Source organism: Ochotona princeps, chromosome 5 (genome assembly GCF_030435755.1).
Source record: "Ochotona princeps isolate mOchPri1 chromosome 5, mOchPri1.hap1, whole genome shotgun sequence".
Lineage (NCBI taxonomy): Eukaryota > Metazoa > Chordata > Mammalia > Lagomorpha > Ochotonidae > Ochotona > Ochotona princeps.
In genome coordinates this window covers 105808810-105821184 of record NC_080836.1, presented here as the reverse complement: position 1 = coordinate 105821184, position 12375 = coordinate 105808810, and the positions used below count along the sequence as shown (strand labels likewise).

At 56.9% G+C, this 12375-nt stretch overlaps 1 protein-coding gene across 1 annotated transcript in view; it reads left to right on the top strand.

Annotated features, from left to right (window-relative positions):
* The first annotated feature begins 393 nt into the window (after positions 1–393).
* The window catches only part of IQCA1 (IQ motif containing with AAA domain 1), a 123910-nt gene continuing 111928 nt past the window's right edge, over positions 394–12375 (top strand). The window contains exons 1-4 of the mRNA XM_058664267.1: positions 394–521; positions 7041–7365; positions 8862–8981; positions 11608–11799. Coding sequence (XP_058520250.1) covers positions 511–521; positions 7041–7365; positions 8862–8981; positions 11608–11799 — 648 coding nt within the window. The 5' untranslated portion in view covers positions 394–510. The remainder of the gene's footprint in view (positions 522–7040; positions 7366–8861; positions 8982–11607; positions 11800–12375) is intronic.

The window sequence follows — 12375 nt, the reverse complement described above, 5'->3', positions numbered from 1 at the left end:
TCCACTTCACAGGCGGAAAGACTGAGGACTAAGACCGGCAGGGCCCTCCGCCGCCGAGGTCTCGGAACTGTGTGAAGGACGGACCGACAGGGGCGCGGGAGGCCGGCCCCTGCGCGTTGGACGCCCGCACAGCCGCAGACCAGCGCCGGCCCCGTGCGAGCGTCCCGCGGTCGCCAAGGAAACCGGAGGTGTAAAGCACCCTGCAGCAGAGGTCCGAGAGGCAGCATCGCGCATGCGTGGCGTCTCGTTGCTAGGGCCGTCTCGAGGGACGCCGCTGCCAGAGGCTGCCACAAGATTCCGGAGCCTTGGGGAGACCCACGAACTTCCCTCTCTGTGCCTGCGCGCTCCGGCTTCGCGCTCTCCGGTCCCTTGCCCCAAGCGAGGGGACCACCCGCCATCCCCGACCTCCCTCCCTCCGGAAGCAGCCCGTAGCCCTGCAGCCAGAGGCCCCCTGGAAGAGCCCAAAAGGAGTTTCCCAGCGGGCCGGGGGAAGAAAGAAAATAGTCAACCATGTCGAACGCGTAAGTGGTGGGCTCCTGGCCGCCGCTGGGGGACAGAGTCCGAGGCAGCAGGTGGCCTCCCCGCCTCCCTCCTTCTCTACCACTAGCTTCCTTGTCTCTTTTAGCAACTTGGGTTTCTGGCGGGCAAGGAAGGGTCTTGGGGTCCTGCCTTGACCTCCCTTGCAGAAGGGAGCTGGTGCCTGGCCCCTGGCTACGTCCCTGCTGCATTAACACGTCCCTGCTGCGTTCAGCCGCCCGTGGGTGCATTTATCCTCTGCAGCCCTTAGCTGTCTTTCTGACCATGCCTGGGGTGGGACTACTCAACCTCACCAGGTAGGGGCCGCTGAGCCTATGACCAGGGCAGTACACAGGCCCCCTGGGGTCCCTGCGGGCCTCTTGGGGTGCCTGGTCCATCCCTGGCTCCAGCCCACACTCCTACTAAGCCTGTTTTCTTGCCCAGCCTGGTCTCCACGTGGGAGGAGGGGGCTGACTCTTTCAGCTGAGCCTCATGTGGCATCCAGCAGGGCCAGGTGGCTCAGAGGCCTGGTGCTCTCCGGCAGGCAGGTGCAGACGCTGAGAGTGAGCATGCCCGGCTCTCTCCAGGGAGGGAAATGCGGTGGCCAAGGACACACGGTCCTTCCAGACGGGAACCCCGCAGCGGGGTCCTCAACTGCAGGTGGCGGGGAGGGGCCCTGAGAGGCCTTCTGGCGCCCAGTGGGGGGCTGGCAGGTGGGAGCCAGAGCAGGTGCGAAGGCAGAGGAAAACCCAACAGGTGGCTGTGGCGGCAGGTGTGAGTGGTGTGAAGTTGAGGCAGTGGTGTGAGCATGGGAGGAAGTGGGTTTGGACGAGGAGGAGGTGTCGGAGTGCGGCCCCACAACCGGGGCGGGGCACAGGGCCAGGAAGGCCTGACGCAGAGCTTGAGGGCAGCAGGAGGTGACAGGACCATGCACCGCAGCCTGGACGGGGCTCCCACTTGGCCTAGCTTGGGGTCCCCGAGAAAGCTAGCATGTCCTCCACGCAGCCCTGGGCGGTCACAGCCCAGTCTGGTCTTTCTCAGCTGTCGGTGCAGCCTTCTCCACCCAGGGCCTGGAACGTTCGTAGTGCTCACACAGTCATGTCCAGAACCACTCAGGGCCTTGTGGGAACTGTGAGTCCCCTGGTGGCTAAGATGTGCCTCCACTTCCCAGCGTGTATGTGCAGTTCTGGAACAATCCAGGCTCCCTGCGAACACCCTGGGGATGCCATTGCCCACCTCAGTGCCTGGAGGTAGTCCCGGGAGGCTGGGCGGCCTGTGAAGTGGGTGGGCTGCTGCAGGAGGCAGGGTCTGTGTTTAACTCATCACCCCTTTTGCCTTTAAAATGCACCTCACTGTCCCCAGGAATGTGAGAGAGACCATGTCCAGTCCAGCCCTGTACAGCAGTACTATCCACAATAGCCGAGGCGTGGGAAGCCCCCAAACGTCCAGCACCTGGGAAATGAGCAGACAACAAGAGTGCTGCATCCACGTGCTGGGACGTTGGCCATCGCCAGCACTGGGCAGCACCAGCGTGCTTGGCAGTTAGCATGAGGAAGCAGCTGCCAAAGGCTGCCTGTCACACAAGCCCACTTACGGGTGACTCCATTTGCCATGGCTCCACTGAGGGTTTCCCGACTGTTTACTGCTGTTTGAAAGTGCATGGGTCCGGGCCCAATGTGATAGTTTAGTGGCTAAGTCCTCGCCTTGAACGCGCCAGGATCCCATATGGGCGCCAGTTCTAATCCCGACAGCTCCACTTCCCAACCAGCTCCCGGCTTGTGGCCTGGGAAAAGCAGGAGAGGACGGTCCAAAGCCTTGGGACCCTGCACCCACATGGGAGACCCGGAAGAAGCTCCTGGCTCCTGGCTTCAGATTGGCACAGCTCCAGCCATTGCAGCCACTTGGGGAATGAATCATCAGACAGAAGATCTTCCTCTCTGTCTCTCTTCTCTGTATATCTGACTTTCAAATAAAAATAAATAAAATCTTAAAAAACGAAGAAAGAAAGTACATGGTCCACAGAAACTGCATTTTGAATGTGATTGTCTCGCAAGCTAGCAAACTGCAAACCCGACTCTTGGGCTCTGGTCAGCGGCTGTGAATCCTGGGTCATCAGGGGCCATGACCAGCAGCACTGGTAGCTGTCATGTCTGCTGGGTCAGATGCAAGAAGCATGTTTTCCATCCACAGAGGTTGCTGTGTCCATAGCAGGATGAACAAGCCACGTGGTGTGTGTTTGTAGCACACGGGTGGGAAGGTCTGTGAAATTGCTGGGTCTGGCCCTGCCGAGGCCACTGCAGGTCAGATTTGAAACTCAGTCACTCTGTGGAGCAGCAGGTTCATTTTTCAGTTAGTAAATGTATACAGAACACGGATGGTGTGATAGATAGCCAGGTGACCCTTGGTGGCAAAAAGGCCCCCCATCCACTGAACACAGACACAGACATGCAGGTAACAGCTGCCGGCAGATGTGGTGGAGTGGGCAGTGCCCGTGCCGGTCAGTGGTGACAGGCCAGCAGCTTGGTGAGAACACTACAAACCACCGTTGTGCACCTGCTGGAACTGGATGTTGTGTGACTGACCCTTGTGAGCCTCGTGTGCACCTGCTGGAACTGGATGCTGTGTGACCCATGTGAGCCTCGTGTGCACTTGCTGGCGGTGAGCAGGGGAGAGGCAGAAGCTGAGGTCAGCCTGAGCACAGCTCACACCCAGCCCGGGCCTCCCCTTTGTTATCTGTTCTGCTCCCACATTTTAAAAGGACAGCAAGGTCTCTGCTTCCATGTTTACTGAATTCTGGGCAGCATTTGACCTGCAGCTCCATCACAGGGCCCTTGCCTTCAGGTCTTACCTTTTGAGATACAAGCAGATCCTGGTTTTGTGCATGCTAGGCTTTTCTTCAGTCACCTCTAACATCTACCATGTCAATTCTTCAATAGTTAACGTTCTTGATTGGTATTATAAATGAGACGTCTTGCTTGGTGTATTTTCCTCTGTGTTCAGCCTTTGTGGGTTCTTAGAGCTAAGTTTTGCAGCTTTTCTGTGCTGGGGCACGTGGGGATTTGGCTTTGATTTCTGTGGATCTTGCAGGCTCTCCACACATAGGCGACGGTGTAACCCATCTCGCTCGTTCCTTCTTTTCCACTTCTGTTTCTGGTGATTCTCCACTGAAGAGGTTGAGGGCTGTGGTCCTCGGTGCCTGGCATTTTGCAGCAGTGCGTGGGGAAGGCATCCTTGAGCAGACACGTGCTGTAGCGGGTAGTGGGCATCAAGGCGTAGCAGGTGCAGCCAGCACTTGCCGGGCCCCCAGCCCTAGTAGCAGTGCTGGTTCGAGTCTTGATGCTCCCTCTTCCTATCTGGTTCCCTGCTAGTGAGCCTGGGAAGGCAACAGATGGTGGCCCATGTCTTCAGGGAGACCCAGAGGGGGTCCAGGGTGCAGCGCTGGCTATTGCAGGCATCTGGGGAGTAAACCAGTGGGCAGACTTCTTTCATCACCTTTCAACAAAGCAGGCAAATAATAAACGGTTTAAAAGCTGTGTTGGCATCTTCAGAGAGGAGCTGCTGTTATCCCATCCTGTCAGTGCAGGTGGCTAAGCTGTCCTCTGTGGGGGACTGCAGTCACCCTATGATGAGCCCTTGGGGGGGCGTGCAGGGACCAGTCCTTTGATCTGCCGCTGTGTTCTGCTTGCTGAGTGGGCCCTCCACCATGAGTTCAACTCAGAATCAGCCCTGCAGCTCCTCCGCTGTCAGCATCCAGGCTGCTCTGTGTCGCCATCCCTGCCTGGGTTCCAGGAGCCGAGACTTGGGTGAGCCAGCACTGGGCCGCAGCCTCTCCACCCCCACGGCCAGGATGAGTGCTGCTGGCTGCCACCCAGGGTCCACTCTCCTTCACCTCCTCCTGGAGGCAGAGCCAGTCCGATCTGGGTGCTTTGAGCAAGAGCAAGGGATGGCTGTCATGGGATGCAGTTACCAGTATTGGCTGCTGATCAGAAGTGCTGGTTATTACTCAGGAACTGGGCGAGGACTAGTGTGCTCTGTGCTCCCAGGACGATAGTGTGTCTGGTATAGGACAAGGTCAGCAGCAAGAGTGCCCGAGAGTGTGTCCAGCAGCCTTTGTTAGTGGGGAGCTGCGTCTGGGGTGGCATCCCTCACCCCTGGGCCGTTTCCTTTCTTCCTGGGGCACAGGGAGGGGCAGGCTGAGTCCAGGCAGCGGTCAACCTGGAGGCTGACGGCTGAGTGTGAGTCCTGTCTCCCAAGAGTAGGATTTGTGCCAGTAGCTTTTCCATGCCTGTTTCCTCACCTGCCAACAGGGATTAGAACCATACGCACTCGGACACAGGAGTGCTTGTGTGTGAAGTTCTTAGAACTGAGACTGACAGTGTAGAAAATTAGGCAGCATTGTCCAAACCGGAGTATTTTTCATGTGAAGACTGGGATGGTGAGAAAGGCAAGCCCCAGGCTGTTACAGTTGGTGCTCACCAGGCGGGGGAGCTGGAGCGAGCTGGGGGCAGGTGGCGGTCTCACGACAGTGGGGGGTAACAGCGGAGTGGGCTGGGCTAAGAGTGTGTATTCATCTCCACTTCCTCCTAAGCTAAGATGGCAACAGAGAATTTCAAAAGCAAAAACTTGCAGGGGCAAATGTCAAGAATAGACAGGAGAGGACTGGACTTGGGGCATAGCAGTGAACCCCTGCAGGGGATGCTCCCATCCCCAGCAGAGTGCCTGACCAGAGTCCTAGCTCTGCTGCTTCTGCTCCAGCCCCCAAGAGCCAGCAGGTGATGGTTCAAGGCCTGCGTGAACTCCAGGAACCAGCAAGTGATGATGGTTCAAGCCCACTGTGCACCCCAGGAACAAGCAAGTGCTGGCTCAAGCCCAACACCCCAAGAGAGAACAGGTAATGCTTTAAGCCCAGAGTGTGTCCCAGGAGCCAGCAGGTGACAGTCCAAGCCCAGCGTGCACCCTGCAGGCTTGGATGGAGCTCTGGGGTCCTGCCTGGGCATTTGGGCAGTGAACCAGCAGCTGGAACCAGGCAGAACATCTGGGCTCAGGAATACCAGGCATAGGGCACACCTGAGTGAGAGCCAGGCTGGTAACCAGGAGGGAGTGGGAGTTCTTGGCCAGCTCAGGGGAGGGACCACCCTGCTCCCTGTGCAGAGGGACGCTGACGTACCAGTGTTTCTCTTGTCCCCAAGGAAGGCAGCAGCCAGGTCCTGCACGCCACCCCAGCGGAGTCCCTTGCCAAGACCCCCTGGTGGCTTTTCAGTCCGGCTCTTGAAGGTGCAGGGGAACCAGGGGTCAACCCACGTGGGGCAGGCAAGATGGGAGATCAGTGCTTGTTATGACTGCATCATGAGGGTCCTGGCAGGAAGGCAGCACCCGTCATGAAGGGCCTGGAGGCAGGTGTGCACAGCGGCTGGGGAAGCCAGCAGGGACGATAGCACGTCCAGGCTAGCGAAGGCAGACCATGGCTTCCCGGGCCAGCAGTGGGTGCACCTGAGCCTTAGCTGCCTCGCCCCAAGGGGGCAGGGGGCACATGCTTAGGCCCTCCTCTGCAGTGGGTCCTCTCTATGTTCTCAGTTCCTGCCATCAGCCATGGGATGAGGAGGAAGAGTGCCATGTGAGAAGACAGACAGAGGTCACAGTCTCCCGAGTTTCATGCAGTACACGGTTGTTGGTCTGCTACCATGCTAGCCTTTATCATAGCTGTGGGTGTGGAGGACAGAGCTTGGTCCCTTATATACAGGATTTGATGCCTTCTGTAGTTTCGACATCCAGTAGGCATGTAGCAGAGTGTCCCCCACAGAAGGGGTATGGTACCTCCGTCACACTCCCCTCTGCTCCCTGCCTTCCTGAACTCTGCTGGTTCCACTGACTCAACCCACCGGAGTGAGGGTAGCAGTGCCACTGCAGGCCATGGGGTCCGCATCCCAGCCCACAGGCTGCACCTGCCTCGCGCACTCTGTGCGGTGGCTGTAGGCCTGCTAGTGTCTCCTTCACCTGTGCTCGCTTGTTCGTCCGTCTTTCATAGCTGAGTGAACTCCATTGCTAAGGCTACTGCAGTGCTGATGGTCATCTGAGTTGCCCCAGGGGTTCCCTGTCGTAAGAACATACTCCTGTGAGCTGAAGGAAGTACCTTCCAGATGTTACTGTTCGATCCCAGGCATGCCCACCTTCAGCTTCATGACAATGCCAAGTCACCTTTCAAAGGGGTCGTCCCAAGCCATGCTTCGCCAACTCTACCTGTGGGCCCATCAATTATTCTGGATCTCAACGACTTTATCATTGAAATGGGTATCACAGCTGTGTGGAGGAACACCAAAATCATTTAGAGCAGAGGGGTGTGGAACTATCAGTTGATGATAATAGCAGTGATCACACCTCCAACACCACATGTCTGTCAGCCAGAACATCACTTGTCTGAAAGCCTTGGGACCTACGCAGTGGTAGCTCAGACTAGACCTGTGCTGCTCCTTGGTACACTGGAGGGCCGCTTTCTGAAACCACTCTCATTTGCTCTCTCTCCTCAGCATGTATAATAAGATGTGGCACCAGACCCAAGATGCTCTTAATTCCTTGCTTAACAAAGAGTCCGAGAAGACGTCAGAGCCCAAGAGCAACCAAGTCTTCATCTCCCAGATGTTAGCCACCTTCTACATCAAATACGTGCAGATCTTCAGCAACCTGGAGAACATCTACGACCAGGTGGTGCACCCACAGAAGCGCATACTCATCCGGAAGATTCTGGACGGGGTGATGGGCCGTATCCTGGAGCTCAAGAATGAGATGGTGGAACTGGAGCTGAGCGAGTTCCACTACTTCGACGACATCCTGCAGGACCTCAAGCTGGCCCCTGTGAGTGCCCTGCAGGGCCGGCACAGGCCTGTGCTTGCTGTGGGGTGGGTTTTCTGGGCACGTATAGCTGCTAAGTACTCAGACCTTTCCGGGGCCCTACACTGCCGTGGTCCAGGATGGGACTCCCTTGGTGTGGGGCACAGACAGATCCTGACACCACCTCTGGTCTCAGGCTGGGGTTGTTGTGGTCTTCCCTGACTCCGAGGTGTCTGCCCGGATGGCGGAAGTGAGCAGACAGATCTTTGACAAACATACTGCAGCACAGGTCCTCCAGGTGCCATCACAGCCCCCAGCTCTGTGTGTTTCCAGGGCCCCTGCCTTCATTTCCCCCCAGTACCTCTGGCTTCCTCACCCGCAGGTGGACATGTCCCAGCCTTTGCTCAGGGTCAGTGGTGACCCAGGGCATGTGTCTCTGAGTCAGCACTTCGGCCGCCGTGGACAGAAGGGACCAGACGGGATGGGAGGTGGCCTTTTTCTTCTCCCCTTTCCCCTCCTCCCTGCCCCCTCCTCTTCTGTCCCCTAACTCCCCTCCCTCTGTGTCTGCACCCATCCCCCTCCAACCCCCTCCCCCATGCCTCCTCCCACACTCTTCCCTTCTCCTCCCTTCCCCCATGTGCCCTCCCACCACCCCTCTCCGTCCCCTCCCCTCCTTCCCTCTCTCTGCCCTTCAAAGAACAAATGAAAATAAACAAATGGAAACCAATAGAAGGTACTGCCATTCCAAGCTACTGGCACCTCCAGTAACTCCTGGAGATCCTGTTCCCCCAAGTTTTCAAAATGGGGTTTCATGCTAATTTAGAATGTCTGCCAGGAACAAACACCCTGGGTAAGGAGAGGGTGTGGGAGTGACCCGGAGGCTGAAGGCCGATGCCTCCACCCCCAGGCATGGGGCCAGAAAGCTGGCACCAGCACGTGTGACCACATTCCCTTGTGAGCGGAGCCTACCCATCCTGGAGAACTTGTGGACTCCCGACTGTTGCCCCAGAACTGATAAACAAGCCATTTGCCCTTCCTCATTCAAATGCTAGCTAATGGACACAAAGAGGATTCGGGTCTCCCAAAAAACCAAATTTAATTTGTAAATAATTTTGATAGTGAGGTGACATAGGTAAAATAGAACCAAATCATTAGAAAAACGTTATAATTACATGCAACTAGTTGGCACTGATGACTTCAGTTTGGAGATCTTCAAAGCGAGACGCTTCACTATGCCCACCTGAGGCGCGCTGTTTAGATAGGCTGAGCCAGTGTTGTGTGTGGCATAATCATGGGGTCATGGGGCCTTCATGGTGCCACTCTCCTTCCGACTGCGTCTGTCTCCCTCGCAGTAAGGAACTCCCTTCGCTCTGCTGGCCTTGCTGTCTCGTGGTGGGACTGGGACCGGCTGGTCCGATGGCCAGCTCTGTGTGATGCGCAGGTCCTTATGTGTGTTAAGCAGATCCGAATCCCAGCACGGAGATCAAAGTGCCTTTTTGCTTGTTCTGTCTCTCCTCTAGCAACAGTTAGACATTCCCATACCAAGGTACTTTTTGAAGGAGAAGTTGGAAGTCATCAAAGGAAGAGAGAAAATCCTTGCTCAGATATTGGCCAACAGCGGCCTGGACGCCATGGACGTGGTTGGTATCTCGGGCCCCCAGGCCCATTTCCTCGGGCACAGACCCTCCATCCCGCTGCCCCTGACTGTGCGAGAGACGCCTAATCTCAGAGTGAGCGGACACCCGTCTCTCCTCGGGCCTCAGCACAGCTTCTGCAGGAAGCTGCGTACCTTTAGTTGCGTAACTATTTTTATCTGTTCAAAAGGCAGCGTTACTGAGAGAGAGAGATCTTGCTTCTACTGGTTCACTCCCCAGACCGGCCAGGCCAAAGACATGAGCCAGAAGCTTCTTCCCAAACGCTTGTACCATCCTCCACTGATTTCCCAGGCACATTACCAGGGATTGGATGGGAAGTGGAGCAGCCAGGACTTGAACCCCATATGTAACGCCTTTGTCACAGGCAGCAGCTTCACCCATTGTGCCACAACGCCAGCCCACAGAGCTTGCATAACTCTTGCTTGTGTCTTGGTGTTATGCAAATTCTCTCTCTTAGACTGAGTGGATTGTGGATTCAGTTAACTTTCCATCTCAACTTTATGTAACAGAAGTTCGAAGTTCATGGTTAAATGTCATCATGGCTTACTAGGAACCAGAAGACAAGTGCTCTTTTTAGAGATACTGACTGGCCTTGTGTAACTTCAGTGCCTTAGCGAGTGACCTGCTCCAGCTTCCAGCTGAGTGACCTGGGATGGCCGGACTGTGGGGCTAGGGAAGATTCAAGCCCAGCCCGCACTCTCCAGCCCCTGCCTCCTGGGGTTCCAGCATCCCTGGGGCTCACCCTTGTTCCCACTGTCCAGTTCCCCTAGTTCTAATTCCCCTTCCCAGCTCCCAGGCTGCTACACGGGTTTCCCCCACAGCCCCCTGGGGAGTGGGGGGGCGATCTTGTCCTGTCCTTTTGCACATGGCCTTCACAGCCAGCCCCTGCCCATGACCTGCGAGCCCTTCTGTGACAGCTCACTGCCCATGACCTGCGAGCCCCTGTCCTCTGGCTGGTCCCCATGGCCCAAGCAGTCATCGTGCAAAATCGCCCATCTCCAAGTGGTGACCACTGAGATGGCAGGAACACTGTGGGGTGTGCAGGCAACACGGCACATACAGTCCTCAGACCCCAGTGGGCATTGCCAGCCTGGATCACAGTGTTAAAGCAGATGCTGCCCGTATGCCAGGGATGGGAGGTGAGAGGGATCCTGGGCACCCTGCCCCCCGTATGAGCTGTCACCGCCCTACTGCTCCTTTGGCACAAGTGTCGCCAGGCTGAAGGGGGAGCTTGCTCTTCTCCGTTGCATCCCTGACTGTGCAAACACTTCACACCACGCACAGCAGACGTGGTGAGGCGTCCTTCAAGGACGCCTTCCTGACGCTGCCAGCAGCAGCCAACCCCTCCTGCCCCTGTCCCTGGGAAGTCAGTGCCGAGACATCCGTCCTACTCAGGGCTCACCCAACCTGCAGGGACACAGTGGCCTCTCCTGCTGCTCCCTGCGTGCATGGGCCTGCCTCAGTGCCTGCTCACACACACGGCTACTGCTTAACCATGGGGACATGGTGGAGCCTCACCCTGAGCCTGCTCAGAGCACACAATGAACTCTGGGCCCTCGCTTTTACCCGACTTTCCTAGAAAAGCAGCCCAGCCCCTCACCTCCCCTGCTCTTCTATATCCACACCCATAGCCCCTCACCTCCCCGTGTCCCCCCCACCGCAGCAGAGCCCCTCACCTCCCCGTGTCCCCCACACCGCAGCAGAGCCCCTCACCTCCCCGTGTCCCCCACACTGCAGCAGAGCCCCTCACCTCCCCGTGTCCCCCACACCGCAGCAGAGCCCCTCACCTCCCCTGCTCCTCCATACCCCTTCTCCTCCATACCCTAGCTCAACCCTTCACCTTCCCTTGTCCCTGACATCTGCAGCCCAGCCCCTCAACTCCCCGTGTCCCCCACATGTTCAACCCAACCCCTCACCTCCCTTGGCCCCCACATGTTCAGCCCAAGCCCTCCCCTCCCCATGTCCCCCACATGTTCAGCCCAAGCCCTCCCCTCCCCGTGTCCCTGACACCCACAGCCCAGCCCCTCATTTCCCTTTGTCCCCACATCCTCAGCCCAGCCCCTCACCTCCTTGTGTCTGCCACACATGCAGCCCAAGCCCTCACCTCCCCTTGTCCCCACGCCTGCCTGAGCCCTCCAAAGACCACACTCCATGGCCCAATTTGTGATTTGATCATAACCTGTGCACATTCACAGACAGCAGAGGCGTTCATATGGAACACCACTGGATTTAAACTCAGCATTTTGCTTCATGTATATTTAGAATTTTAAACTCTTTCTTAGAAGTGTGGTTTATGATTCTGTCTCTGCTATAGTGAACTGCCAACAGCAATTCCACATCATATCCAATCTGCTTTCTGGATATTTCTTGTACCATTGGCTACCAAGCTGAAATGTTGAGAAACTCACTTGTGCTTTGTGCAGGAGGGTGAAGAAGGCTGTGCTGTCCTGGAATTTGGGATCACAGCTGGGCATGGCATAGCCCTTAGGACCAGGTTCTTCGGGTGTCGCCCTCTCCTATTCCCAGCTGTGGGGACCTGAGCATGGTGTGGGAAGGGCCACTGATGGTGTTGGTGTGTTCAACCAGTGGTTTCTCTGCCCTGGGTTTGCAGAAATACACTATCAAGAGCATGCCCCTGGAGGAGGCTGCTAAGGTGGTCCAGATCGCCGAGCGGGCTCGGCAGGGCCGCCTGCGAGCGCTGTTCATGAAACAGATCTACCTCCAGGAGTACCGGGCCAGGCAGGCCAGGCTGCTTGGCGAGAAAGTCGTGGATGTGGGGGCTGCGGCTGTGTGCATCCAGAAGGTACCTGTGGGGTAGGGGGTCAGGCCCTGGGGTGGGGAGTGGGCAGGGGAGGCACATACACTCCACCACTCTAACCCCGGATCCCACCACCAGGAGAATGGCCTGCTATTCCAGAAATGTGTTTCTCTAACCTAGGGGTGGGCATAGAGGAAACCTGGTCTGTTTGAAAGCTCTGTGCTGTAAATAAGTACAAAAGACAGGGTGCTTTATCCACGTGTGTTATAGACCCTCAGTAATTATTGGAAATGATGTTGCTAAGATGTAGATAGAACAGAAATCCTGCATGAAAACATAAGGTGACATTCATCCCCAGAGATATGACGCCTAAGAGGGGAACGTGGGTTAGTGGCTGGTAGCTGCAGGCACAGGCACAGACTTCCCACCACCAGCCCGGTTAACTCGAGCAGCACCCTGACTTCCCACCACCAGCCCGGTTAACTCGAGCAGCACCCTGACTTCCCACCACCAGCCCGGTTAACTTGAGCAGCACCCTGCTCGCAGAGGTGGCCGTAGGCTGCCTACTGTTAGTCAGTTGAGCAGTGGGGCTTTGCTCCCATCACTGTTCTGAGGAGGCAA